Source organism: Lepidothrix coronata, unplaced genomic scaffold (assembly GCF_001604755.1).
Source record: "Lepidothrix coronata isolate B3197 unplaced genomic scaffold, Lepidothrix_coronata-1.0 Scaffold124, whole genome shotgun sequence".
Classification (NCBI taxonomy): Eukaryota; Metazoa; Chordata; class Aves; order Passeriformes; family Pipridae; genus Lepidothrix; species Lepidothrix coronata.
The window spans coordinates 4,520,805-4,548,526 of NW_016690304.1; the positions used below are offsets into that span (position 1 = coordinate 4,520,805).

Genomic DNA, 27,722 nt, shown 5'->3' on the forward strand with positions numbered 1-27,722 from the left:
CACGACAAGCTTCTGTTTGCATTTGCTGTAGATTTTTATATTCTCTCCCCCTTTCCCCCCGCCCTCCTCCCCCCCATCCCCAAACCCCTGATTCTTACGTGATTCAGATCTAGTGCAACTTTACTAGAGATGTCCTCCACACTGTGGCCTCTGCCTGGATGAGCCTGCAGTTCTGTTTCCTGTACGACTTGTGGAGCAGCAGGATGCTCTGCACTGGCACATCCATGTTCTAAGTTCTACTAGTCTGTTTATCAATCAATTAAATATAGTTTTACCACAGGAATATAAAGTATTTAATTGAAGAAGCTGGATTTTTAACAGTAGATTAGTATATTATTCTGGTTTCCACCTTTGGATATTATGTATGATACATTATATATTGTATTTGGCTTCATATCACGGGAAAATTTAACAACATGCCTAGCATGCAAAGCATTTCTTAGTAGTTCCCATTTTTCTTTTCGTATTGATTACGCTGTCTTTGAACAGTAACTGAGATGGTTTGAATCACAACCAATTTTCACATTGTATAAAGCCTCCAAGTCACACTTCGCTTTACTGATGTCTGTGCTCAGCTGCGTGGTGGTGACGTCCCCGCAGAGTGAATATACATCCATAGGAAACTCTTTCACCAGGAAAACCCAGCTCCTCCATGCCCAGGCTTTCCCCCTGTGAAAGGATGCCCAGGGAGAGGCTGAGATCCTTGTGGGAGTGTGGAAGGACCACCCCGACCACTGCATGGAACCCCCTACCCATCCTACCAAGCCCAGCCTGCTTGTGAGGCACAGGACCCAACCCGTAAGCCTCTGATTCAAATCCGCACTGGCTCCTCTCACAATTTCTGAAATTCTCGACATTCTCGCAAACCACAAATCCGTTTTCTGCACTCCTTTGTCATCCAGAAGCTTGTGCCAGGGAGGTTTTGTTTTCTAGACCGTTTCTCTGGTAGGCAGGAAGGTTTCACAGCCTAGGTAAGGTTAAGTACAATGCTCGACAAATTCACGGACCACGATACAGGAAAGCAAAGCTCGGTGGGAGGTGAGGAATGGCGTGGGAGCCATCGCAACAACGGGAGGAGGGCGAGAGGTGCTCAGCACCTCGCAGGGGTGGGCTGTGGGGAAAGGAACCTTTTTCGCATCCTTGCACCATAACATCACCTACAGTATGTTTATAACCATTAAGATTAATCTGAGCCAGTTGCTTCAGTTTGTAAACAGTAAATGTTACCACAAAAACGAAACAAAAACGCTGCTCAAAAGTATAAAGAAACTGGAAAAATTACAAACACATAATAAAAAAAAAAAAATTAGGACAGCCACAGCCTTTAAAAAAGTTGCAGATAAAATGATACTGTTTAATTTAAAAAAAAAAAAGAACCCAAAACAAAAAAAAACAAACATAAAGAGCACAGAATATACTGGACAAACGAAACTATATAAATTATTGTGACCAAATGTGACACTGGTAGTTTACGAAGTGGATATGTACAGTCAAATTAAACAGTGTTTACCCTTCTGTTCTAATAGTGTTAAAATGAAAAAATCTATTGCCATTTTACTATACATTGCATTGATTGAATCTTTAAAAGTCAGGAAAAGTTACCCCAAAAAGCACATCCACTGATTGTACAGATTCTCGGCCCGCTTCTCCTTTCCAGGTTCATCTCAAGTCCTTGACTCATTGGCAACAATGCACAGCCTCTGGTCCTTGGCTCAGTGAAAGGCAAATGCAGCCCTCACCAGGGTTTCAGTGAGCTCAGGACTGGGCCTGCGTTTCCACGGCTCCCTTTGAACATCTGCTCTTACCATGTTCAAGTCCTTTCAGAAAACATATATGCAAAATTCAATGATTTTTTTCTTTCTTTTTTTTTTCCTGTTTTTTTTTTTTGGTTTTTTTTTTTTTGTTGGTTTTTTTTTTTTTTTCTGTTTGGTTTTCTTTTTTGTGGGGGCAGGGACAAGGGGTGGGGGGGCTGATGTGGGAGCCAGAATTAAATAAGCAGTCCTGTCTCCATCAAAACTCCGAAGTGCTCCTCTCGGTGGGATATGACTGCATCCTGGTTGACAAAAATACAGATCACTAAATCTGTGAGACATCGTCGTCACAGGGGGAGGAATGTCTCTAACTGAACTTTTCTCCTCAGACCTCTTCTTGTGAGTGAGGGGGTTTACAGTTTTGTGCTGGGATGTACAGAGGATAGCTGGGAAGGTGGGAACGCAGCTTGAGGGTTTATAGCAGCTAAAGGATAAATGCTGTTATGCAAAAGGTCACCGTAGGAACTTCCTACAGGTGTTGCTGCAGCTAAGTGTCTGTACAGTTGCTGGGAGTTTGCTGGGGATGTGAGGAATTGTCTCTGCACCATGAAGGAGTGAAGAGCCAAAGGCTGCATTAGTGGGGAGAGCACGGTCTGGTTTTTCAAGTACTGCAGGGGATGAGAATACCCGGGTGGGAGGCGATTGTTGAGCCCTGTGCACAGGCTTCCCGGATACAAGCCTGGGAAGATGGGGGCTGAGAGGGGAAATTTGTGGCTTTCCAGCATGTTGCCAGAATGGAGGCCATGCACTGGCTTGCTGCCTTCCCCCTCTGGGTCGGGAACCTTGTCTTTCACTGGGGTCTCCTTTGGTAAGTGCAGAGGAGAGACAGCTCGGATTTTTTTTTCAGAAATGACTTTGTCCAAATCTTCCAGGCTCCGTTTCAAAGGCCGGGCAGCCCCCACGTTTTGTGGGCTCGTTCTGCGGCTGATGATAGGATGTACCATCCCCTCCATCTTCCTCAAGTTCTCCAGCCTCTGGGCCTGCTGCTTCCCAGACCTATGGAGCAACTCACTGTGTTTTTTTGGGACTGTCATGGCCATGGGGGACACGCGGCAAGCTTTGGGGTTACAGTCTAGGCTCACTGCCTGGCTGCTCGCAGCCTGGAACCCGGAGATACCTTTGCACTCCTGCTGGGCCATGGATGAATGAGGGAGGCTGGAGCCTAGAGCCTTTGCAGTCTGTTTGTGTATGCTCTTTGGAAGACTCAAATCTGTTGGCTGATCATCTGAAGAGGCCTCCACCGTTGCCTTTTTTTCTTGCTGATGCAAAGATGGGCGATAATTTAAATTTAGTTTTTCTTGGTGTTTGTGTTGAGTAAAAGTAGAAATATTTTCAGACTCTCTGAACATGTCCCGGGGGAGGTACTTTGATGTCTGTTCATTATTAAGGTGGTGTTCTGCGTGCCTATAAAGGCTGTGCAGATGAGGTGATGAATAAAAATCTGCCAAGAAAGTGGGCACATGGGAGTGCTGCAGTGCCCTTTTCTCACTCATTTTATCTTTGCAGTCCTGGATATCTGACTTCGGTACATATGACTCGGCAAGAGAACTGAGGTGATGTTTTGAAAAATCACAGCGCTGAGGATCTGGTTTACTTAGCATGTCATGTTTAAAAACATCATTAATTGATTTCCTTTCCTCCTTGGTTTTAAAACTCTGTACATGTTGTATGACTGAAGGCCTATTAACTGCTACAGGATCAGAATTAGGGGCACGGGGACCTTGTGATATGCCTGAGGACAGTTCATCTCTGCTGTTGAGTTTCTTTTTGCTGATCAAAGGCGGAGGAGAACCGTAAGGATAGCTACACGACAGCGCTGCCCCGCTGACCTGTGACAGCAGCTTCTTCTTTGCCAGGGGTGACATGATGCCTGGATTACCCTTGGAGTACAGCAGTGGTGTGTAACCAAAAGTGGAGTCATCATTCATGGTCCCAGGCAGTTCCTTTTCCTTGAACATGTCGAAGTTCTGCACCACCAGTACTTTGGGCGTTTGCTTTAGTGCATTGTGGATATCCTCGTTTCCCAGCTGGTCCACTTTCACCGTGCAGTTTGCGATGTAATCGGCCATCTCTGGCAATTTCTCGTCTTCCATGTCACTCTGAGTGGGCAGGTGGACTGGGAAAGCTGTGAAGGGCATTTCTGGAGGTTCGCTTTCCAAGCTGTCAGTAAAAGCTTTGTGTAGTCTTTGTTCAGGCTTTGTGTCTTCTGGGGCATCTGCTGGGGGGTGCAATCGCTTTGTGACAGTGGCATCCAGCACAGTGTCTTCTTCTGGGGGCACAGATATACTTGAGAAAGAGGAGGAGTGCTGAGTCTCCTCCTTGGCTTTCTCACTGTTGGTGCTGTTTTCTGCCAAGTCTGTCTTTTCCAGAGGCAGTGTTCGAGCTGTTTCTGGTAAAAGAGGTGGAGGGCCTTGCATGGATTGTTTTGTCTCTCCCACTGCAGGGTGTTCGGGGAAGTTTTTCTGGTCTGTTGATTCTTGATCCTTCTCTTGTTCTGATGAAACCTAATAAAATGATTCAACAGACAGTAATAAGAATGCAGTACATTTCAGCAGACTGTAAGATTATACACAGTATACTGCTGGCTATTTCTAGAGAAGGACGTGCCAATCACCTTTCTGGAACATACACGTATTGGATCAGACAAAGAGAAGAATCTCCTGGAAATATTAAGAAATACACCATCCTTGCCAGGGTTACAATAAAGCATTTCAAAACAGCAGATATTTGTAACCTGACGAGAGGCACTGGTGGCTTGACCAGATAGCTAAATGCTGAGGTTATACACTTTTAAAATTAATTAGGCAAATGCAGGAGAGCAGATTTCATAACACAAATGATAAGGCTATAGAAATTTCTCCTGGTATCCAACTTCAACTAAGAAAATGACACAATTCCCATGTTTTTTCTTACTTAAAGTCTCTCTAGCATAGCTATCTTAAAAATTCAGTGATCACAGAGGAGATCATTCACACCCACTTCTGCATTAAAGTGTGAAAATGATAGAAATGGCATACTAGGAATCCCTATTGTAGGCAGCAAATCACTGCCACAGCTTAACTAGGACACACATTTTTTTATTAACGGATTAAAATGAAGTTGTCAACATTCAGTAAGTGTGTGTGCCTGCTATTACAAACATGGCTTTTATGCGTTATCGTCAATGGGACCGCAGCTCGTTCTGCTCCCCCATTAATACAGCTTGTGTGCACAATTCACACTATTCATCCCATTATGTAGCTGGCTGAACTGTGACCCGCAGAGGTCACCAGAGCGTCCCATCTGCGATCCAGCTGACTGACAGCCCTTTTCAAAACTGCTGTCACTCTCCTCTGACATGTTGTGGTGGAAGACAGTCATAAAACAGCAGCATTGTGCAAGCCCTTTATTATTATTGTTTTCTTTCTTCCTTCATTGTAAAGATAAGACGCATCGAGAAAGTTATCATCTAAATGCTGCTTTATGGTCTGTCACAGGAGCAGGGAATCAGAGACGGTCCTAATGAATCCAACCCTCTCAGAGATTTATTTCTTCACAGCTGCTTTTAAATATTCCTGTCTGTTTGGTTGGCCTATTAGTTACAGTGTCTGTTAGTCATCCTAACTTCTTCTTCTTAAACTCATAGTTGCCTTTTGCAGCCAAATACCATCATTAGGTCCTTTACAGAGTACCATCGCTAGTCTCTTGAGCTTATAAAATTACAGGAAAATACCAGACAGATGAGCAAAGCAAGGAGGAGGAAAAAAAAAAGAGAGAACCATATTTAATAACTGTACATTCTGCTCTTTGTTTCTGTTAAGCAACACCTTGATTGAAGTTTCAGCTATTGTGAGGAAATGTGCAGTTTAAGGCTAATAGCATTTTGTCTGGTGTCTTGTTACACTGACAATGTCATTGTGACGGCAGGAAAACAGTGAAGAGCACAAAGGCAAATGCAACCCTAATAAATTAAAGTTATATTTTCTCCCAATACACTTCTCATGGTGAGAGTTGAACATGCAATCGAGAGGACTGCACACTTGTAACTGGATTACCCTTTTCCAGCTCACAGCTAAGACCAGCTTCCAGGCCACATGCAGAAATGGTTTCAGTAGTGGCTTGGTTGGGGATGCGCCTACATATCTTCATGGTGGCTACAGAGGGTCCCTCTGAGCAACACACCATCACTGCTGTGCCTGAATGAGGGCTCAGGAACAGGGTTCCACTGCCAGGGGATGGCGGAGGTGACAGAGACATACGACCTTCTGCAGGGCTCCAGCAGACTTGGATTTCGCTCCACCCAAAGGAGCTGAATGTCTCCTTTCTGCTAGCCCTGTGAAGTGCCACATCCTGGGCACAGAGGCCTCCCTATGGCAGAGCACAGATGAGCTCTGCAGCCCTACACCCACCCCAAGTCGAAGCATCCACCCTGCAGACCCCCTCACTGCGTGGGCGGTGTGTGACCACCAACCTGTACAGCGACTGACATGGAGGCTGAGGTCCTTAATGGCTCACCCTGATTAAATATAGGCAGAACACGTCTTCCACCCCCGTCAGGGAGGAGACATTAATTCTGCCATAAAAGGTACCATTTTACAATAGGAAACTGCCATAACTGTACATTTTTATTGTCTTGTCTAGGTTCCCTACATTTCCGATAAGCGCAGCTTAGGAACTCTTCCTGCAAACCACACAAAAATAACTGCAGTTTAAGCAGCAGGAAGTTTGAGATAGGGAACAACAAAAGCAAGGAAATTCAAAGTTAAGGCTGTTGCTCTGTTGCTGACTTGTTATGCTGGGCTTAGCAGTGGCGGTAGAGATAATGTGTAATGCATCTTGCTGATCCAAGACCCCTCAATAAATAACCAGGCATGAAGGAATGACAGGGGAAGGGAGTGCAAGCCTTCACTTCACTTCTCTCCTCGTTGCTTTGGGCAATTTGTGTTGCAACCTTCCAGTGACTGAAGCAGCTTTGTGCACAGTCTCCTCTCGATGCGTTTTTGGGGATTTTACCCCAACAGGGTTAAAATTACAATGTTTCAAAATTACAATGCAAGAGAAAACAAAAAGTCTCTCTGTGGAGTGCTCTTACATTAGATATTAAAGGTACTGTTGATCAAGGCCATCTAAAACAGAAATTCTGCTTTGGATGGGAGATGCAACTGCCCTTGTAAGCACAACTTAAAGACATAGTGGGACATGAAAACCAAAATCTCCTGTTCTCAAAACTGGGTACGTGAAGTCTCAGAGGCATCCATGTTTGCTGGTCCTGCATTGTTTTTTTAAAGCAACGAAGAGGAGGATTGTTGGTAGCTGACTCAATACCAACTTCCACAGAGGTTTAGAAACAGGACTTCTGTACCTGCCAGACGGCAATGAAGCCAAAGGAGCAGCCATAGTCTGCCGGGCGCGTCATGGGTTTCGACATTCTTTAAATACTTACTTTCACTGCAACGCCTTGAAGGCTGCTGTCATCCGGCAGACTGAGACAAGAAAAGCAACGTGTTTTGCAGGGGTTGTGTGTGAGGAGCTTCACCACCTCCTTCACATGGGGTGCAGGCAGGGCACAGGAGAGAGTGGGCAGGATGTGCAAAGGAAAGTGCTTAAGAAACACCGGAGCAAAAACCCCATTGATTTTATATTACTTAACAACACTTGAAGTTTACCCTTATTTGCAGACAAGTATGAATTCTACCATGTATCCTACCCTGTGCTGTGAATGTACAATCTCTTCCATGAGGACTGTCCTGTGCCTGCAAGTAACACGGCTCTATGTGGAAATTGGGGCCTGACCATGTGAAGCAGGTGACAGAACAGGAACCCATTACGTCTGAATACAAACCTTGGCTGAAAACCATGAGGGAGGTCGGTCTCAGTTAGGGTTTGGAAGGTGGTTCCCTCAAAATGTGACCTTTCAAGTCCAAAAAGAATTTTAGTATAACATAATAAAAATCCTTGGGAGTGATATGTTTTTTGACAGCCGTGCACACATCTGTGAGCACAGAAGGGCTGATCCAGAGGTTACCATTATAAAAATCAGCTGTGTCCAACAGCTACCGCAGTATTATCAACAGTATTAGAGGTTCCTGCACCCTGTACTTAGATTAGGAAATAACTGTGGTAGTTGTGTGGTTTCCCTTTGGCAGCTGCTGATCTTTTAGTGGTGGCCACTGTATAACACAATGAGCAGAAATGGTACTTGTTAGATCCAGCTCTTGGTCTTCTGCCATCACTGCTGTGCAATATGGAGCTCACTGGCTGCCATTCGTAGTCCAGCAAAATCCCAGCACAGACAGTACCACAAGAACTGAATTTCCATTGCTGAGCAAACTAACAGGCCAACTGGTTGGAATTCTCCAGTTTAAATTATGTATTTTATCATTGGATTTCATGTGATTAAAGCTGTGCATTTTTAATTGAAAAACTGAAAAGCAGGGAAGCAACCGACCTCAGATGCATCTTGGGGTTTCTGTGCATTATCTTTTTCCTTCTTGCTCTTTTGGTTTTCATTTTTGATGCGTTTTGATCCAGACACTTTTGTTTTCGCTTCACCCTCCTGGGAACTGTTATCCTGTTTTCGAGGTTTCACTGGAGGCAGTGGCTTATCTTCCTCTCCTTTAATAAATCTTTCATATGGCAGGATTAATCTAGGGGATTAAGGAACAAATAATTGATCAGGTTTTGCCATTCTAGCAAAGAAAAAAAATGTATCTACTATGAGCAGTTTACTTAATAAATCCATTTTCTTCCATGCCATAAAAGCAACAGTTTAAACTCTACATCTATAAATCCAAGTATAAGAAATCAATTTATTTGGCAAGATTATCATGTGGCATAAATTCAGTGGAGTTGGAGTTGGTGTGGATCAGTTGTCAGTAACGCCGCAGTGGTTTGTGTGGGTACACCAATTTGTACCAGATGAGGATATGAGCCACTATGTTTAAGACTGATTTAAAAAAAATAAAAAAATATCCACCATTTATTTTTGTTTTCCCTCCTTGCCCCTAACAGCACGCAGCAAACCCCAGGAAAACACCTACAAAGCCACAGCCAACTTGATAACGGCCACACAATTTCCAGGCTGGTGGTTCCCTTGAGTGCAAGGGTGAGTGCCAGGAATGTGGCAGAAGATGGGAGAGCTGGGCTGCACGAACCCTACAGGGGTGGGCACAGCACCAGCCATGCTGCCACCCGTGCAAGGCACCCATGTAGTGACAGCCACCACACTCCCTGCCTTCGCCGGGGAGTCTTATTTTAAGGAAGAAAGGGAGAGGAAAAGAGTTAAAAGCAAAGGAATTTTTCACTGTGGAACTGTCTGCCACAAAGTGCACGTAATCGCTCTAAAAAACCAAGGAAGAAACACAAACAAAAAATATCCTCCCCTTGAAAGCATCAAACACACCGAGTTTTAATCTATCTGTTTTCCCTTTGCAATTTTTGATCTGAAAGGAAAAATAACTGATATAATTAAAAGGGATGGATTGCATTACAATCTCAGTTTCAACTTCAGTGATTAAAGTTTTTATAATGCATTTTGGTATGATTAATGACTCACTGTGGGATTAATACAAGACTCAGACTTTAAAAATATGAACTTTAATACAGAAAACATAATTTGTTAAAAAAAAAAAAAGACAAGTCGACTTTATGAAGAAAATGTACTTTGCTTATAAACAACATAAATCTACTCAAATACCAGGAATCCTTAATTATCTTTAATCTAAGACTCCAAGGCAGAAACCTCTTTGGTTCAGATATTCGTTTGTTATCCTAGAATCAGTTTCTAAGCATGCAATTTTGATTTACATACTTAGATGTTCAAACACAGTTTGGGCTTAAGAGAGCAGAAATTAGATTGCTCGTGATCATAATATTTTACATTTTAATAAAATACAACATAAATTATGTTAAAATATAAACCTAATTTATGCTATATTAGAAACAAAATTCATTAACTGAGCATGCTCTGACATGGTATGTGCAAAGAGGCGTGAATAATACTTTCTAGCCCTGAATTTGGCAGGGCTCCAGTAATGAAGCTAAGCAGAGCCCACGGGGAATATTCATCTTCAGATCCCATTACAAACTGAGTTTAAACATGTTACAGCTGCTAAAACTGGAAACTGCTCCCTCTATGCAAACTTAGCAAAATAATACGTAGTTGCCAAATACCTGCTTCCCACTGTAATATTACAGTTAATGTTTATATAATAAAAAGCATAACTAAGCAGAAGAAGAAAAAAATAATCTTGTTCATACTTGAGGCTGCTACATTTCATTCGCAAAGTGCAAATATTGGTGAAAACACCAAATTCCTCCCCGCGCTGCACAAAGCACTTTGGACTTCACTTGAGGCAAGGCTGGGTTTCACACAGGGCAGCGTCCAGGCTGCTTTGCCATGTGTTAAATATTTAAAATCGCTTTTAATAAAAACACATTTTATTACAATAATTGTTAGCACTGCGAGGGGAGTGTTTGACTTTGTTTTGTTTCCATGGGAACATGCTGCCCATTAAAACTCTACATATTCCATCCAGGAAGGTTTAAGACGCTGTCCGGTACCCCATGGGACATGGAGATGCTCCCAACCCATGGAGCGGGCCTTTCCCCGAAAGGTGCCAAGTGATTAACCCCGTGGCTCCAGCCAGGACGGGAGCAAGGCCTGGGCCGACACGATTAATCACCGCTCGCGTGCTCTCCGTCGAGCCTTGTAGGGTAATGCGGGACACAAACTCCTCCTCCTCCTGCTTCTGCACCTCACCAGAACTCATTAGCTTGGGCGCTAATTAGTTACCGTGGCTTAAATTTCCTTTTCTGATCTTAAGGGTTCATGTGGGAGTACAGGGTTTTCATTTTAGTTATTTTTCACTGAGCTCAGCAGTTGGCAGGCCGACAGCAGTAAAAATACATTTCACATCGCCGGTCAGTGGCCTGGAGCCAGCGGCAGGAAATCTGGAATTAAATGTTTCGTGTATCGGGGAGGCGGCATGACTAAGGTAAAACTGAGTCAAAACACAAGGATGGCTTGTTCTAGGATTTTCCCCTCCTCGCCTGAAAGGAGGGCCGGCGGGCTGCCAGTCCCTGTGGTCGAGGTGGCTTTTGGGGGCGGCTGGCGAGGAGCCGGGCAGGAACCTGGGCTGCGAGACCCCGGGGAGCAGCACCGAGCCCAGCAACGCCGGCAATTGCCGCTTCACATAGAGATTTCCGTTGGTTGCAATTTTCACTGAATGTTTTTTCAGTTATCCTGTCATGGTACAACACAATTACCCACAGGATATGATCTTATCATTTGATTATTAGAAGTTTTTATAGCGCAGGAGTAATAAAGCTAATACAGCTCTCGGAACATGTAAGCAGCCGGCTCACATGCCATGAAAGCAGCCGGTTTAACCAATTTAAGGTCAATATTGCCCAACACCAGAAGAATGCGATCTGCTGTTAGCCAAATAGTTTAGCAGAATGTGACATGTCTGAAACCAGCACAAGATTTTTTTTTTTTTTTTTGGTCAAATATTTGCAGTGCAGGTAAGATTTAATCAATCTTTGCGCAAGGAGAGGTAAAGACAATGTCCAAAAAAACTGGATTGAGGTACTTCAAATGGATCGTATGTTGGAAACAACAACCGTGTTTTCCGTCACTTTGAACTGTGGCTGTATTTCACGACAGGGGGGGAAGTATCAAAGTATTCATAAAAAAGGAAAAGAGGGGGAATATTTCGTGGTCCAAAGAATATTTACTTGTAAAGCCTAGGAGAAGACCAAAAAAAAGGGTCTTTATAGTGATCAAGATTCCGATATTAAGATTATTAAAATGTATTATTTATAAGTCAATTAACATAAATAGAATATGTAAGCACTAGTGTATTAAAAAAATCTTTCCACAGGCAGCAGATTTTTAGCAGCATGAGGTTTTTTTTTTTTTTCCTGGAATAATACAAGAATAACATTTTCCAGCCAAGAGCAGAAACAGTAGGGGAGTCTTTGCTATCACAGGGCTTCTTATTAAATTCAGTCACTGTGAAAAGCCAGTCTTTTTCTTTTTTTTTTTTTTTAAATAAAGACAACTTAAAATCAATACAAGTTAGATTAACAAATCAGTACTATACTAATCCTGATTTATTACAATCGGCAATATTAAGTTTAATCATGTATAAACTGCTACTCAAAAAAAGATTTTCTTTTAGTAAGTCCTGAATTAAATAATGGTGCAGTGTACTGAGTTTTTAGATCTGCATCATCTGATATTATGAAAAATTCAATGTACTTCTCTGCAGCAGATGTCAGAGGTCAGCAAATCTATTACAGTAATGTAAGTAATCTGGCTTTCTGCCAACGTTTTTTTAAAAAACACTGAAGCAGATAATTTTATATTTACAAATTCTAAAATCCTCCAGGGACTGAATCTCTTCCCCAACAAAAAGCAGAAACTTCACATTAGAGAAATGTATTTCACAGTATATCAAACATGTCTTCATCATTAGCATTTCATAAAAGGAAAAAAAAAAGCCCTTAATCTTTATTAGTCAACATTTTTTTTTTCCCAGCTACAGAACTAACAATACAAGATCTCATCTGAGCCAACAACCACTACATGTATTGATTATGCAGAATGAATGACTTTTTTGGCCCGACTTTGCTTCACAGGACACATGAGAGCACATCTATTTATAGGCATGATAAAAAAAGTAGTTACAATAATGCAAAGGATCTGACCAGCCCAGAAAGAGGAAGGAAATTAAATGTTAAGGCTGCCAGTTTCCTCTTTAATTCTCCCTACTGTGTATGGATATGACGGGGCTCTGGGGCCAGGGAGGAACCATATGCCCAGGACACACAGGGTGAAGGAGGGAAGGAGGGAGTTCAGCACAACCCCTACAATATTTTTTTATATCTCTGTTTCAGTATTTATTTTTGTTTTGTTTTTGGCAGAATAAAATATTCCAGCATGTCTCCCATCGACATCATTGTACTTTCTCAAGGGCTTCAAGTCCAACACCAAATAGCATGCAATGGAGCCTCTCAGCCACAAGAATAATCTTGGAAGGACAAAGTACCAAAGGCCATTCCTTGGGAGATGTTGCCCCATTCGCATGCTTGGCCAGGTTAAGGAGGCTAATTGCAACTGGAATGGAAAAAGATTTAAATTTGCTCCACCAAATGAATCCAGCAACCAGTTAACCCATGGAACTCACTGCCAATGGATATCTTGGGGCCAAGGGATTAGTGAGATTATGCAAGGATTAGATGCTAATGTAAATCATGAGAACATTAAGCTGTTAGAGCTTCAAAACGCTGAAAAGGGACAGGCAATAGGACTCTTTACAGGTAGGAATTTGGGAAAGGCTTTCCTCCTGAGCACCTTAGGCCACAGTGGCTCCAACTCCCTCCTCTGGAGTTGGGGGACAAGACAGCTGGTTTGCCTGGCTCCAGAGGGCAACCATCTGGTTCAAGAGGTCCCCACAGCAGCTGGGCAGAGCTGCCCACAGCCCCTGCAGCCAGAGGGTCCAAGCACAGGGCTGGGAGGAGTGGTCACTGAGCCAGAGCAGCTTGGGGCAGCTCTGGCAACAGCCCCTGTGGGGCAAAGGGGCCCCCATCAGTAACCCTGGCGAGAGAAACCGGAGTCTTGTCCCCTAGAAACTCAGGAGCAAAACTGAGTGGCAAAAATTCAGCTGTTTTAAGGGACCAGCAGGAACACCTGAGCTCTGATCCCAAGAGAAGTCTCGTCTTTTTTACCGTGATGCTTTTCAAAAGGATAAATCTCGGAGCACTGGTGTCGGTGTAGGCAAGAGAAACAAGGCACCTTCAACAGCAATCAGTTGGTGGGGATAGCCAGGAGCAGGAGGCAGCTCTCCTGGACACCACTGACACATTCCCAGCAAAGAAGGGAAACTTTAAGGTCTCAGTCTGACTGTTTTCCAAAATGGAAATATAAAATACATTGAGGAAATGAAGCAGAGTGTTCCTCAAGTCTGATTTCCCTGGATTGCATTGTACAATGGAGGGGTTACGAAAGCAAGCCTCACATGCTTTTGTGCAGAACACAATAGCAATGGCTTGATTTGCATTTGTCTGAAGTACAAAACTGGCACGTATTTTATCAGCAAAGACAAAATATGTTTGAGTTCAATTTTCTTTCCAAAGAACTTTCCTTCCTTAAAGAAATGGCTCTTTCATCCTTTCATCAACAACTTTCCTCACAGCCCACTGGGAGTGCTGGTGGGTAATGAGAATGGCTCACTGCTGAAAGGTGGGAACTGCGCTGCTGTAAGAGAATTCAAAGACACTTTGTTTTAAGTAAACTGGAAATTAGTGACATTACAAACACAGCTGTTGATTTAGCTGCACAGCCAGGCTAGGGAAGCTCAGGCACTTCCGATCCTAGGGCTCAGCAGGGGGAGATGAACAACCCCAGTCTTTTGCCTTTGGTGCAGATTTACTGCATGTGAAAGACTCTAAGGAAAGGTGATGGGCACAGAGTGGCTTCCCCAGGTCACTCTACCAAAACTGCTACAAGCTTCTGTTTGTCCAGTCACCATTTCTGCATCTAAAGACATGCATTTTGTTTGGCAGGTTCACAGAGTCCCTGCAATGCTAGGTCCCTATGCTCAGGACAAGTTTACAGATGCCATTTTGCACTGCTTGTGGGGTGCAACTCTCCTGGAGAGACCCCAAAATCCTGTTGATTCTCCCTTGGGAGCTCTGAGTCACATCTCCATTGCTCAAAGCCAAACAAACCAGGGCAACCCACGCCATGTTAGCAAAATCCTGAAGTACAAGGTGGAGATTCCCAGCAGCCCTAGGGAACCTGAGGGGAAAGATCTTACTCTTCATCACTGGTGCTGCTCCTGCAAAGGAGAATGGCACGTTTCCCACTGTGCAGCACCCTCCTGGGGCAACTCAGCTCCCAGCAAGGAAAAGGGGCTTGTCCACTTGTGTCAAGCCTGTCCCTACTCCTGGATGTCAAGAAGTGGTTACCAGGTGTGACACTGACCAACTCCAAGCACTCAGCTTGGTGACTGGGTGTGCTGGGACGCCAAAAGCAGTGGGTGGCACATGGTATGCCACTATTCTGCTAGGACAAACTCCTGGGTGGAAGGCAGGATGTAGCTGGGAAAACAACTCCCCGCCAGGAGAGAGATCATCTGTTTCCAGGCACTAAAAGGTAGCTCCCTACTGTCCAGAACTTTGCACCCAAGGACTCCCGCTGACTCCAGTGCTGGCCAGTAAATCTCTGAGGCTGAAACCCCAGAAATTTTGAAAAATATGTGTGTTCTCAGATGTTTTGAATGGACAGTTAAGGATCTATTTTAATGGTAAACAATTATGTTCCTCTGTCATCTGATACTTTCTAAATTTTGGGGAGGGGGGAAGCTTTCTGAATTTTCAATAGTTCCTTTGTTAAAGCATCTGTTACTCACATAATTGAAAAGATGTTTGTTCAGTGGTATGCTTGAGAGTACAGTTATTTAATCTTAATGATAAAGCCCTGAGGGCAGAAAATCATAAGTAGAAACCTCTTGTTATTTATCAAAAAGAAAAAAACCTCCAAACTAAAAACCCAGGAAAAAAAAGAGAGAACTGAGACACCTCATCCATCTTCAGGCTTAAATTCGTGCTTGATGGAAAACTACTGAGACAATTTGCAACTTGTGAAGTTTTCTGGGAGTCTGGGACTAGCTGAAGTGTGAGGGGGGCAGGGAAGTGGGGTGAAGACAAAAATAAAACAACCAGAAAAAACTGTTGCTTGGCAAGTCTTTTTTGGGTCAAACAAAGAGCTAGTTGTAGTTTACAGCATGACATAACATTTGATTAATTTTTGCCTGAGGATGTTTTCACACTTAACAGTGTAAATCAAAACCTTCTATTAATTACAACGTGTATTAAAAGATAACCATAAGCAATTTCATGTAGATGCCATACTAGCCTCCTGCTTTTTTTTCTCTCTAAAAATTGGCTGCTATTTCTTAACAAAACTCCACTGAAATTCTTACACGTTTACCAAAGTTATCCAAATGCTTTAACAAAACCAAACAGCATTTGCATGGAACACAGGGCTCTCTTGCATATTGAATTACTGCACAATATCCTTAGGGTAGACAGACTTTACAGCTGTTAAAGGGAAACCATGTAAAGGACTTATTTTGACCTACCTTGTGTTTCTGATAATATATAATATTTATGTGAGCGATTTAGAAAGAAAAATGGCAGATTGGGCTCTGAATTGCACAAGACACTTTATCTCCTGGGGTTTAGTCCCCTGGTAAGGGACAGATGTGCAGGGTGCTCTGCAAGTACCCAGGGGCCACACTCACAGCCAGAATAAAACCCTGCACAAGTCAGTGTCCAAAGCACGGGCACGGCCACCCTGCCCCACTGTGAAGAACCACAACCCATCTCACCTATCTGCTCCTCCTCAAGTTCCCAGTGGTTGTGGCTCCGCAGAAAGCTCTCCCATGCAGCTGCCTGAATTTGGTGAGAGCACAAGGCCTAATAAATCCCTCTCTAGCTGGGTTTGACCAGGACACAGTGGCTTTACAAGAGCGACTCATGAGAGCCAGAATATGAGACACTGCTGAAGAGCAGGACACAGCCTGTGGGAGTCTCTAGGTCCATCCCCGCTGGAGATCCCGAGGGAGCCCAGCTTCCTGCAGCACCCAAAGAGGTCAGGAGGCTACTGGTCCAGCTACTTGCCATGACACCTTCCAACACAGGCATGTCTGTCTACCAAAGAGGCTGAGGAGAGTCACTGTATGCCATTGCACACCACAATTCCCCAGCCCATGCGTGTTTGTGCAAAGCTTGTGCACAGGGCTTGCTCTGGAGGAAACCAAGATGAATCACAGCCAGACCTGGAGACAGAAAAAAGCCCCAACAGGCAATTGCTAGGATTTTTGTTTTGTTCAATTCGTTTTATTGGGTACTTTACATACCTTGCAAAATAGCAGGTTGGGTTTTTTGGTTTGGTTTTTTTTTTGGGGGTGGTGGTGGTGGTGGTGTAATATTTATGAAAAATCCCTAACAACAACATCAGCAGCACTGCAGAAACACAGCCTATTGCTCATGCCAGCAAATTAAAGCTGCTGATCATGTGTTTTGTGTAAAAGCGAAAAGAGACCTCAAACCCTGCATGTGAAAACCACATCTGCTTTATTAGGGGAAGACGGCACAGAGAAGAGTGCTTCGCAGAAAAGTAGCCGTTTCTGAGGGTTTCTCGATAGGAGAGAGAGATGTAGGGTACTGACAAGGGCTGTAAGAGTTTCACAGGAATGGTACAGGCTGAATCAGCTCATACCAACCACACACACCTCTGGCTTTCTGTGACCGTGCAAGGTAAGTGCATCAAAGGAGCACAAAGAAAGAAAGTAACGATCAAAACAACAACAACAACAAAAACAACACATAAGCTCTGTACAGTCCAAGTGGTGCACAGAGCACAGCCCCATGATGGGAAAACATTAATGCTTTTTATATTGGTAATCATCTGTAACATGAGCAATTAAGTGCAGTACTAATGGACTATAGCCAAGAGCCTGGTACTAATATTAAAAACTGACAGAGATGAATAGGTTTGGAAGGAAAACTAGGCTGACAAAGACATTTTTATGAAGTGCTTGGGCCTATTTGGAATAACCCAATCAGAGGCAGGTCCAGACCAGCCATGCCTACAGTGACAATAATGCATTCACTGGCATTATGCGATGCCTGCTATGCTTTAAATAAAAACACCCATTGCTTCTACTCAGAAACCTGCACTTTCATTATTATACTCATTAATAAAACAAAAGTTGTCTAACTAATATACAAATAACACTTACTGAAACACTGGCAGCCTTGCCTTGTTTTAAAATGAAAACAGTTACTGGAAACACAAACCATATTATATGATAAATGAATCGGCTGAAAATGCACACAAAAACCTTTCTTTCCCTTTAACCAGGGAAACAAAGCAAACACTGCCCCAACTGAAGCATTCTGCCTGCTTACAGCACACCAGCAGCTACCACCACAAGTTCTGCTCCAAATAGGGGGATGCAGAGCAATACATTCCCCACGGCCTTTAAATCTGGCTTTGTTTTAGCTTTTGGCATCCTTGCTATCATGAGTCTGCAGCAACATGGTGGTTTTGTAGAGGTTATAAACACCTTCAGACAAAACTAGTATCTCTTCATGGGATTTGCTAGACAGAGAGACAATTCTGCCCCTCCAATTGTTGTGGTTTGTGTTTGGTTTTTTTGGTTGGTTGGTTGGTTGTTGTTGCCATTTGGTTTTTCTCTCTCTTTTTGCCCTTTGAAGTCATGTGTAAAATTCCACCTTTCAAAGGGAAACCTGGAGAGGCCAGGAAGGTGGGATGCAGTGCTTGAATTGGGACATACATGCCATTCCACTCCTCAGCATCCTAAGGATGTCACCGGAAGTGGCTGCCACCTAAATAGCCTTGGTATGCTAAAGCCAGTGCAAACAGGAGTTCCTCTGCCACCTTGGAAAAGAGCTGGCTAACACAACATGGACACCCTTGAGATGTGGTTGTAGAGATGAATGGCAAGGGTAAGTCAAACAGCACCAGGGTCAGTGAAGTCAGGAAACTGCCTATTCTGCCTCCAGTAAGCAAAGAAAGGCCAGTGGGATTCAAAAAGGAAAAATCATGAGGTTTATTCAGCATTTACTTTCCAGCTTAATTCAATTTCCAGTTTAGCTTTACAGCTCACAATCAAGTTTGAAAATATATGTGTGTCCTGAATCATGAGCGTGTGTTCCTGCACTGCAGTTCTAGTTTTAGATTAAATGTCATCTGAGCACTTTGGCTATAAATGAGCATTACATTTACAGGTGCTGTAGTTAGAATTACCAGCCGAAACAAACCATGACAATTTCATTTACTTTTCTCCAAGTCTGAGGCTTAATACAGCTTTCCTGTAGTGGAAAAAAAGCATCTAACAGTAGAAAATTAGAGACTGGATGAGTCACTGAGGTTTTTGTATACGTGTTTTGGTTTTTCAGACCAAATTTGGTAAAGCACATTTTAGGTAAGCTCAAGGCTAACCTAAAAATCCTGCAAGACTTTTTCTCCAAATGCCATCTTCTGACAGCCTCCCAGAGTCCTGGAAAATAGGTGCTGCATCATATCAGACATAACCCAGAACTACACGATAGGCTGCCATCCGAGAACTCAGATTTGAGCTCTCTGGTTTACCAAGACCAATCTAACCATAAACTGAAAGACTCTTTCCTCAGACTGGCTGGAGGCAAGCGGAACTGCTTTTGGATAGCCTGGAAAGGGTTTTCAATCTTGAAGGCATCGTGAGTCTGTTCAGGTTTTCTAGTGAGCACAGTGGGGTTTGTGGTACTTTGCAGCACACCTCGAGTAACTGCTGAGTCAGTCACAAAGATGAGTCTCTCTGCATGGAAGGGGAGTGCAATTCAGGGCGTTTGCACGTAAAAAAATAAAACACTAGCATGAAACACTGTCAGGAAAGCAGAAGAGAGAGACAGGGGTTCATGAAGTATTTGGAATGGCTCATTTATTTTTCCACAACTACAAGACATGCATGCTCTCAGTGACTCCAGGATTTCAACACAGAGCTCAGCAACGCTCGCTCCCTCTGCGACCTAAACCGGCAGAGACCTAATGCTTATGTGTGCCTGGGTCTCCTCTGTCAAATAACATCCTCCAAAGCACATCTGGCGAGGGAAGAGCCAGACTGCCAGTTGGAAACTCATCAGCTGGCTTGGGTGCAAGAGGAAGCCCTGAGACTCTCGGGGCTGTAATGATGGAGGGGAAGAGCTGAATACCCACAATCTGATGAGTCAATAAAACAATCTATAACATTTGTCTGCAGCGCGAGGGCAGGGAAAAGCCCCTCCTGACACGTGCAGCAACTCACTCAGCTTGCTCTGCTGCTTGGCTCAATCTCCAGAAAGCTTCTAACTTTTATAGTGGCATTCATTACATGCAACTCCTTTGGGCCCCTCTGTTGGAGGTGTCTCCTGTAAATGGGCATGATCAATTCCCCCTCCCTCCATGAGGATGGCAGTACGTCCCTTGGAGAGGCCAACATGGAAGGCACTAAAATAAGGAGCAAAACTGCCCACTGAGCACAGCTCAGCCGTGCTGCTTTCTGCACAGGCAAGTACAGTCTCTTCCTGACCCCAGCAAAGTAACTTGTTTATGCCCAGGAACAAGAGACTGGACTTTCCTTATCTGAGCCTGAAATTGCTGAGCTTTTATTCGCATTTGCTTGTCTAAGGAAAAAAATCAAAAACAGAAGAAAGAAAAAGAAAGAATAAAGATAAAAGAAAAAAGAAAAAGAAAAAAAAAAAGAGAGAGTTGTTTCTAAAAACCATACCAAACCAAAACAACATTCCAGCTCCAGTACTTTATTCAATGTGTGCTGGCTTCACAAGCCCTGGAAGTTATTATCTACATGGGAAGAATAAGAAATCAACAGTTCTGACCAGCTACAATGGCTGCAGAGAAAGAGTGTTTGGCAGCAGCTCGCAGGCAGGGAGGAGGGAAGGAATGCAATGAAGAAGAGGAATGCAATGCTCGGCATGACCTACAATATTAACAGCACCCTGCATTGTGGGCCACCCCATTATTTTGATCACAACCACAATTTGCTTAATTGGTATTCCTAAAAAACGACAGATGACAAGTGTTTGCATCAATTAGCTGTCATTTCTTATTTTTTCTTGAATATGTTTTGCTCATTTTTTCAGCTTCTTTAACTGGAAAGCTGTTGCAAAAATTAAGATATATACCAAAGAAGAATCAGATGCTTGTTTTATTTATTTAGTCACTGGAGACAGACACTCTGGTTTAAATTACAATCTGACTAAACTGTTGGGGGAATATTTACTATATCTTTAAGAAGCCTCTCTCTCTTTTTCTCTAATTCTTTATAAAATGCTTTGAAGGCTTTCCAAATTAATTTTTTCATTATTAAACAAGCATTTCAGATTTGTTATCTTACCTTTCATAATGTCTGCGAGTACATGTAGCAGCACTTGTGCTTCCAGGGTTACCACCTAATTCATCATAAATATGTTTCCATTGTCGACGGGCTGTTATCTGTAAAAATGGCAATGGAAAATTTAATCTTGCATCTTTATAGATTCTACAGTGTTTGAGTTCACAACAACAAATGCATGTATGACACTTTCAGAACAGCATGTACTACAAGCACTATAAAAGCCCCTACAGAATATACAGAGTGCACAGAGCTTTGGGTGTCTTTTTTTTTTTCTGTAAGTTAGCACTATATCTATTTTCTTTCTAAAATGGAGTGATCTGACTGATTCATTATCAAGTCACAAGCAATACAGACTCACAAAAGAGAATTTCAATCAATACGGGGTCATTAACCATCAGAAGTTATGCAGACAAATCCCACGGTGAATTATGAAAATGAAGCTCAAACCATACTCAGCACAAATAACGATTACATAGTTTTTTTTAACTGAATTAGAGAAAATAAATCTGCTGCAAAACCCAAATCCACCACAGAATTCCGAAAATCCACAAAAGCATAGTCCGTAACTCTGTATGTTACAAGCTGTTTATTTTTATCCATTTATGTCAGTAAAATATATAGATCAAATACTAATGAAATCTTAACATACTCCAATGTTAATATTTGAGCTATGTACTTTATTGGACCGTGCTGATGAAAATAAACATCTCGTAACATATTGAGTTGCATACCATGGTTCTGTTTTTTTGTACAGAAATTAGGATTATACAGAATAACAGATGGAAGACCTGGCAAAAGGATTGTTTCTGGATACCACTTCATTATTTTACATATTCCACTATATTTAAAACAGGAAGAAAAACAGGAATAGGACAAGCACAACAGATCACCCTCTTTTGCCTGCAGCTCATAAAGAAGGCCAGTGGAAAACTGTAGGGGCAATTTGGGGAGAATTTTGTCATTTTCTGTGGAATGCTGTGGATTTAATATATTCAGCCCTGGAGGCTTCTTCGGAGTTACCCACAGAGCAGTCAATGGTGTTTACTGAGGAGCTAAAGGCAGCAATCAGAAGAAAACAAATATTACAACTTGCAATCTGAGGCCTGTAATTTTAATCTAAACAAGAGGAGATAGTACAGGGTAAGAGGTGTTTCTTTTTTGCTCAGTACAAAAGGAAAATCCTTCCTTTGCAGAAATTATTCTCCAGAGCCGAAAGCATGGCTGGAGACTTAGCGTTTGATAATGTTACAATTTCTTCAAATTTACTGTCTGCAGAGTTCTCCAGAAAACAGCAGCACTGTCAAGTCACTATTAGCACCTGAGCACAGTTTGCATCTATAGATACTTGAAAAAAAAAAAAGTATTTTATCTTAAACCTTTTTTAAAGCTACATGAACTGACTTCATTCACTAATTTTATCTTCTGTCTTTTGCAGCAAACCCAGACACCACAGGCACAAGGATACAAGCAATTCAAGGATAAAATCTGCACAAATAAATTATTTAAATACAAATCAAACACTCATCTGAAGATAAGGTTCATGCTAAGTCTGGTTTAAGTTCCTACGCTGTCTCCTCCCCAGGCTACCCACACTTCTACTTATTATTACTACTAAAGGGTTTGAAGAACTGGAGTCCTAATGAGCCATAAAGAACGTCACATCCTGAGAATATGAATGGATGCTCTTTATGCAACCCAAGAGGTCAAGTGAGAGTTGGACCAAGTACCCTGCTGTGGAGGAATGCCTGGATGGGAAGCTACCTCTGGTTCTGCCTCCCACATTCCACCAGTCCCCTCAGGACAGGCAGAGGACAGAGGCACAGCCAGACAGCCACCTAGACTGCCTTCTTGTAGCTCCCAAAAAATCAGAGATCCCCTGAGGATTGCTGTAAGTGGCTTTATACTAAATCAAGTCTCTGGCAGGCTCACAGACGAGGGGAACAAAGGTGCACAAAGCCAGTCTGGGGTCTGTGCTCTGGCCCTCTGACAAGCACAGCCTGGCTGGCTTGCAAGGCTGTGGGCCAGGACCTGATGCCTTGGCTAAGAACAGTGATTGCTGTGCAGGAGCTTTAAATGAAACCCAAGGATTAGTTAGCAAGAGGACTACTGCAAGTCCCCTTTTTAAACATCCCAATGTGACTAAGAAGCATGGCCTCCATTTTCAAAAGGAAAATGTTAACTTCAGAGCCTTGGTCTCGTTTACCATGAGCTGACTCGAGGCGATACTCACACTGGAACACCGGTAAACATAACCAACTTTAAGGGGAAAAGGGAATCTCTTTGAAATCCCATGATCATTTTTGGTGCCTCTTTCCTCTGTGCTGCTTAGAATAACAGGATTTTCACAAACATTTGCCCAGCTTTATCCAATTCTACCTCTCCAATGGACTAGAGCTGCTTGGCAATTAGCAGAGCTGTGCCCTCCTACATACAGAGCTAAGTTTAAATTTGACATTTCCTGAAACAATTGTTATTCTAACAAAGCCTGGGGTTGAATTTTCTCCTGCTCTGGAAAGTTTATTTTTTATGCTTAATAAACTTCAAAGGACTAAAGGAACTGATTAATTACACCCTTAATCTGAACAAAATGCTGCACTGAGGAAACTTCACTGCTGTCATACAGGGCAGCTCTGCTCAAGCTGGATGCCCATGCTGACCACATCCAAATTGAGGACTGCTTTCCTTTCTCATACCAGTTCCTCCCAGACACCTCAGTGACCAAGAACTTTCTGAGGAGGGTAATGCTCTGCAATGCTTTGGTTACAGTTCTGGTTCCTACCAAAATTCTCTGCCTTTGCTGTATTAGTTTTCCAGTTTGTTCTTCCCTACTCCTAACCAGTATATACATCCCTCCCAGTGCCTGCCATGTTTCTGGAAGTGCAGGATGCTCCAAGCTGACCTATTAATCAAGGCAATTGCACAGGCCAGTGCAATTGCCATCTCTGACAGCTTCCCATTCCAATGCTGGTTTTAGTTTTAAAGCAGTCTGCTTTGCAGAGCCCTCCCGCAATTTGCTCCAACCTACGGCTTCACAATTCTAGAGTTGGGCCCAGTGGAAGTCAGCATCTTTGAAAACTCCTGTGACATCTTTCCCAACCAGCAAAAACTGGAGGCTTAAGGTCTTCAGCACTGCTCCCAGTTCCCAGGTCCCTTCCTCCTGAAAGGATTCTTGCTTTTCCCACTGCAAACATAATAAGGAATTTTCTGGTCATGGTACGTGATCTTCACAGCTCTCTTCGAAACGGAGCTCTGGGTATTAGCTCTGTATGAAACAAACTCAGGTAGCTTTGCATTCCACTGATATATCAGTTTCTTTGGGCCTGCCCAGACACAGGACTGTTGTGTGTGTCAATCATTAATTTTTAAAAACTAAAGCACTTTATTGTTGCTTCCAGGAGGCAGCAGCTAAATGGGATCCCACTGACCTTTGGCAAAATCTAAGCTGCTACACACTAAAGGTTAAGCTCCACCTAATTTTCTTTCTACCCTTTATCTTTCTAAGACATCTCCAGGTAGAGTCCATTCAGCAGCACAGCCTTCTGCAAACATGCCAAGGCACTTCTTTTATGTTGGCTCAAAAGAAAAAATGCTACTTCATGACTTGCCAAGGACAACTCTTCAGGTAAGTCCTGGAAGTTTCCCATCTATGAATATCTGCACCTTTCACTCACTTCACTTAGGATGACAGAATTCCAGGCAATGGCTGTTAAATGCCACTGCAGCTGAGCCCCTTTGAACGTTTTGTATTTCACCCAGTGATCTGGAGACATTTTAAACCATTCCTACTGTGAAGATCTGCTATAGAGAGAGCTTTCCAATGCACTCTCCTATTATTAGTAACAAAGATGCTCGTTTCACATATCTTTGTTTAAGAGAAACATGATTCCACCTACTCCGAAGAGACAGCTTCATCTCTTAAGGACTTAAACTAATTTGTACAGGTTGCTATTTTTATTAAGCCCGTATTATGTCCAACAAGAAGTACAAGGGAGTGTGGTATTACACAGTTAAAGATGACAACTAACTAAGAATTAGTAATCAAAAGGGGGAGAAATTACTCTTACGAGTACTCTGACTGGAGAACCCTTTATGGCACACAATCATGAGTTGACGCTATTAGATATCCTGCATGTATATCCCATATGCAAAGGTAATGCTCTCTGTCAAGTCTCACTGGATCCGTTCCAGCCCCTGACACAGGACAATAAAGGAAAGTCAGACAGATGGCTAAGAAAGTTGTTCTCCACATCTCAAAACCAGTCCCTGGCTGTTCTCAGTCACTTTTAGATCCTTATCGAAACAGGACTGGACTCAAAGGTCTCGCACTGTTCTGTGAATCTGTGCAGAAGCTGGAAAACACCGCACATCACCTCTGCTTGTTTCTCAAAAATGTTTTTTAAACCCCACTGAAACATCTATATATGGACAAGGTGGACAGGGCAATGGATAAAACTTAAAATGGGCAGACTATCATTGTTCTGTCAAACACAAGGATATAAAGTTTGCAACTGCTTTAACTGGGAAGGTTTCTACTCTTACTAGTAAAAAACTAGTCATCTAACCACTCTAAGTTTCCGTATGTCATTTTAACCAATGTTTTATCTGTTTCCTGTTCACAAAATGACTGTCACATGCCAAAGTCAAATATCTACTTCTAAATATTCTTTTCTTTACAATACTTCTAAGAGAAAAGACCTATTTCTATCTCGATGCACAAACCAGAAACCTGTGACATTTTAAAACAAGTTAAAGATGGTGAAGCCCTTATAAGGGACAAAGGGTTTGTTCAAGCCAGATGGAAGGGTCCATAGAGATAAATGTGCATTAATCAGGGCAGGTTTCAGAAAGCCTTTGCTCTGCACATGACTTCTCCTCACTGACAGATAGTAGTACTGTGTGTGAGCAGTGGATTCTGGTCATTACTGAATTACAGCACTCACTTGAAATTTCTGCATCTAAGTAGACCTGCCTAAGATGCTAGAACTGATACTGAGGTACATGTCACCCCAGCCATTGTGAAAAATGAAACACAAATCAAACACAAAAGCCTCTCAGCAGTGCTCACCATGATAAAATATATACAAATGAAGGCAGCTTGGCAAACTCAATGAATATCAACTGGCCATAATATAATAAAAAAAAGTGTGCACAGGTCGAAGTATTGCAACAGCTATCAATTTAATAGGAAATTCAAAGCAAAGGCAGATCCATATTGAGGATGAGACTGTTAACAGATGAGAATGAGGTCAGGAAACCTCATGCTCCATTCACAACTTAAAATTGCATCACAGCAGTCCTCCCAACTTCAGCTCACCCGCCAAGAGCACAGATGCCACTCACATCATAAAAACAGGATCTGGCCCATCCTTTCAGCCAGTCACTCTCCAAACAAGGCTGGGCTCACAGGTATGTCAGAGGGCATGAGCTATGCTTGCCTTGCCTTTACTGACCAGCAAGCAATTGCTTAGTTTACTCTGAAGAATAAGCACCACTGGTACATTTTCATCAAAGGTGACAAATGTCCCTAAACAACAGAGAATATCTGTCTCTGAGAAAAGGACAGGAGGTCTGAGACAAGGATAGACTGAAGCTACTCTGGATGATATTATCACACATTTCTGCTTTCGTTGGCAGACCCGGCTCTCTGGCCCTGGCCTTGTGTTCACAAACTCTCCATCCTATTCCTGCTCTTCCCCAGGCACAAGGGTTCACCTGCTCCCGCATCCCTAAATTCATCCCTCTCCTGCTGGCACTAAAACTCAGGTCTCTCCAGCAAGCCACCACTTTGGCATCCCTGCTTCTATACTTCGTCCCTTCATGCAGACCCGAAACATTGCTGTGAAAATCACTCGTCTCCCTGGACGAGCACCACTTGCCTTTTAATCTCCCTCCTGGCCTCCCCTAGTGCTCTGCATCAAATTCAAGATTTTAGCCCTCATTTTCCTTGCACTTTACAACTCATGGCAATTCTGCTAATTGCTGTAACGATCTATCTATGGCAGCTATTCATTCATACATACCCATGAGCACACCCACACACACCCCTGTACATCAGCATGGTATGTGCTGATTAATGAAAGATAGAAGAAGAACAATAAAAGCCCAATCAAGCATATATTTTTTTTAAGAATGTTATATTTCATGTTTCACAAAATCCCAGGCACACCCATGCTAACCGGCCCGGGCTGCTGATGTGCAGAACAATGTGCTTTATTGTATGGAAGGAAAACAGTGAGTTTTGCATTTTGGTTCTAACGACTTTCAGTTTCTTGACAGTGCATTTCTTCTTGTCATTTCTCTACAGCACAGATATGTCCCAGATTACTTCGTAAACAAAGCAAAAATAATTTCTTTCATCCAAACTGCGGCAGGAACTGAACAACTTAATCTGATCATTGTGTGCAAAGAAAATATTTCCAATGACGACATCTTCCTATGTCAACTGTTTTTTCATTACAGATGTCATCTCGATGTGCCACATTAATGCAGCTCTTTCTTCTCATTTCAAGATTTTAATCTAAGTTTGTTGCTCTAATATTTTATTGGTTCAAAATACATGCTGTAAAATCCGTGGCCATCAAATTTTCCTGTAAGCTAAAAATAAACTGCTCTTGTCAGATATGGTTAACTGATAAAAAGTGTCAGAGACTTTTCTGAATTTCTTTGATAACTTCCTGTTTATGTAGTACTGGCCCTAGTCTAATAAAGATCTTTTACACTTGGAATAAGAGGAGATTCTGCAGCATACTCTTCCTAAATGGACAATGCTGATTACTTTTGAAAGCCTTTAATACATTTCCCATATTAGACATGAACAGATGTCAGGGATGTTGCCAAGTGAAATTTCTTTTATGCAATCTTGGCTTGTTGTACAATAATAGCCCTTTCTCAACATGGGAAAAAATTACAGACCTAACTAATTTCCTTGACAGGGAAGAGTTACATATGTTTTCCACTTGTA

General features: G+C 42.7%; 1 protein-coding gene across 4 annotated transcripts in view; it reads right to left on the reverse strand.

Annotated features, from left to right (window-relative positions):
- Positions 1–1,333: 1,333 nt before the first annotated feature.
- The window catches only part of ARID5B (AT-rich interaction domain 5B), a 121,377-nt gene continuing 94,988 nt past the window's right edge, over positions 1,334–27,722 (reverse strand). For all 4 annotated transcript variants that reach the window (XM_017826152.1, XM_017826151.1, XM_017826150.1 and 1 more), the window contains 3 exons: positions 20,762–20,859; positions 8,239–8,437; positions 1,334–4,315 (listed from right to left, as the gene is read on the reverse strand). In XM_017826152.1, the coding sequence (XP_017681641.1) occupies positions 2,165–4,315; positions 8,239–8,437; positions 20,762–20,859 (2,448 nt within the window). In that variant the 3' untranslated portion in view covers positions 1,334–2,164. The remainder of the gene's footprint in view (positions 4,316–8,238; positions 8,438–20,761; positions 20,860–27,722) is intronic.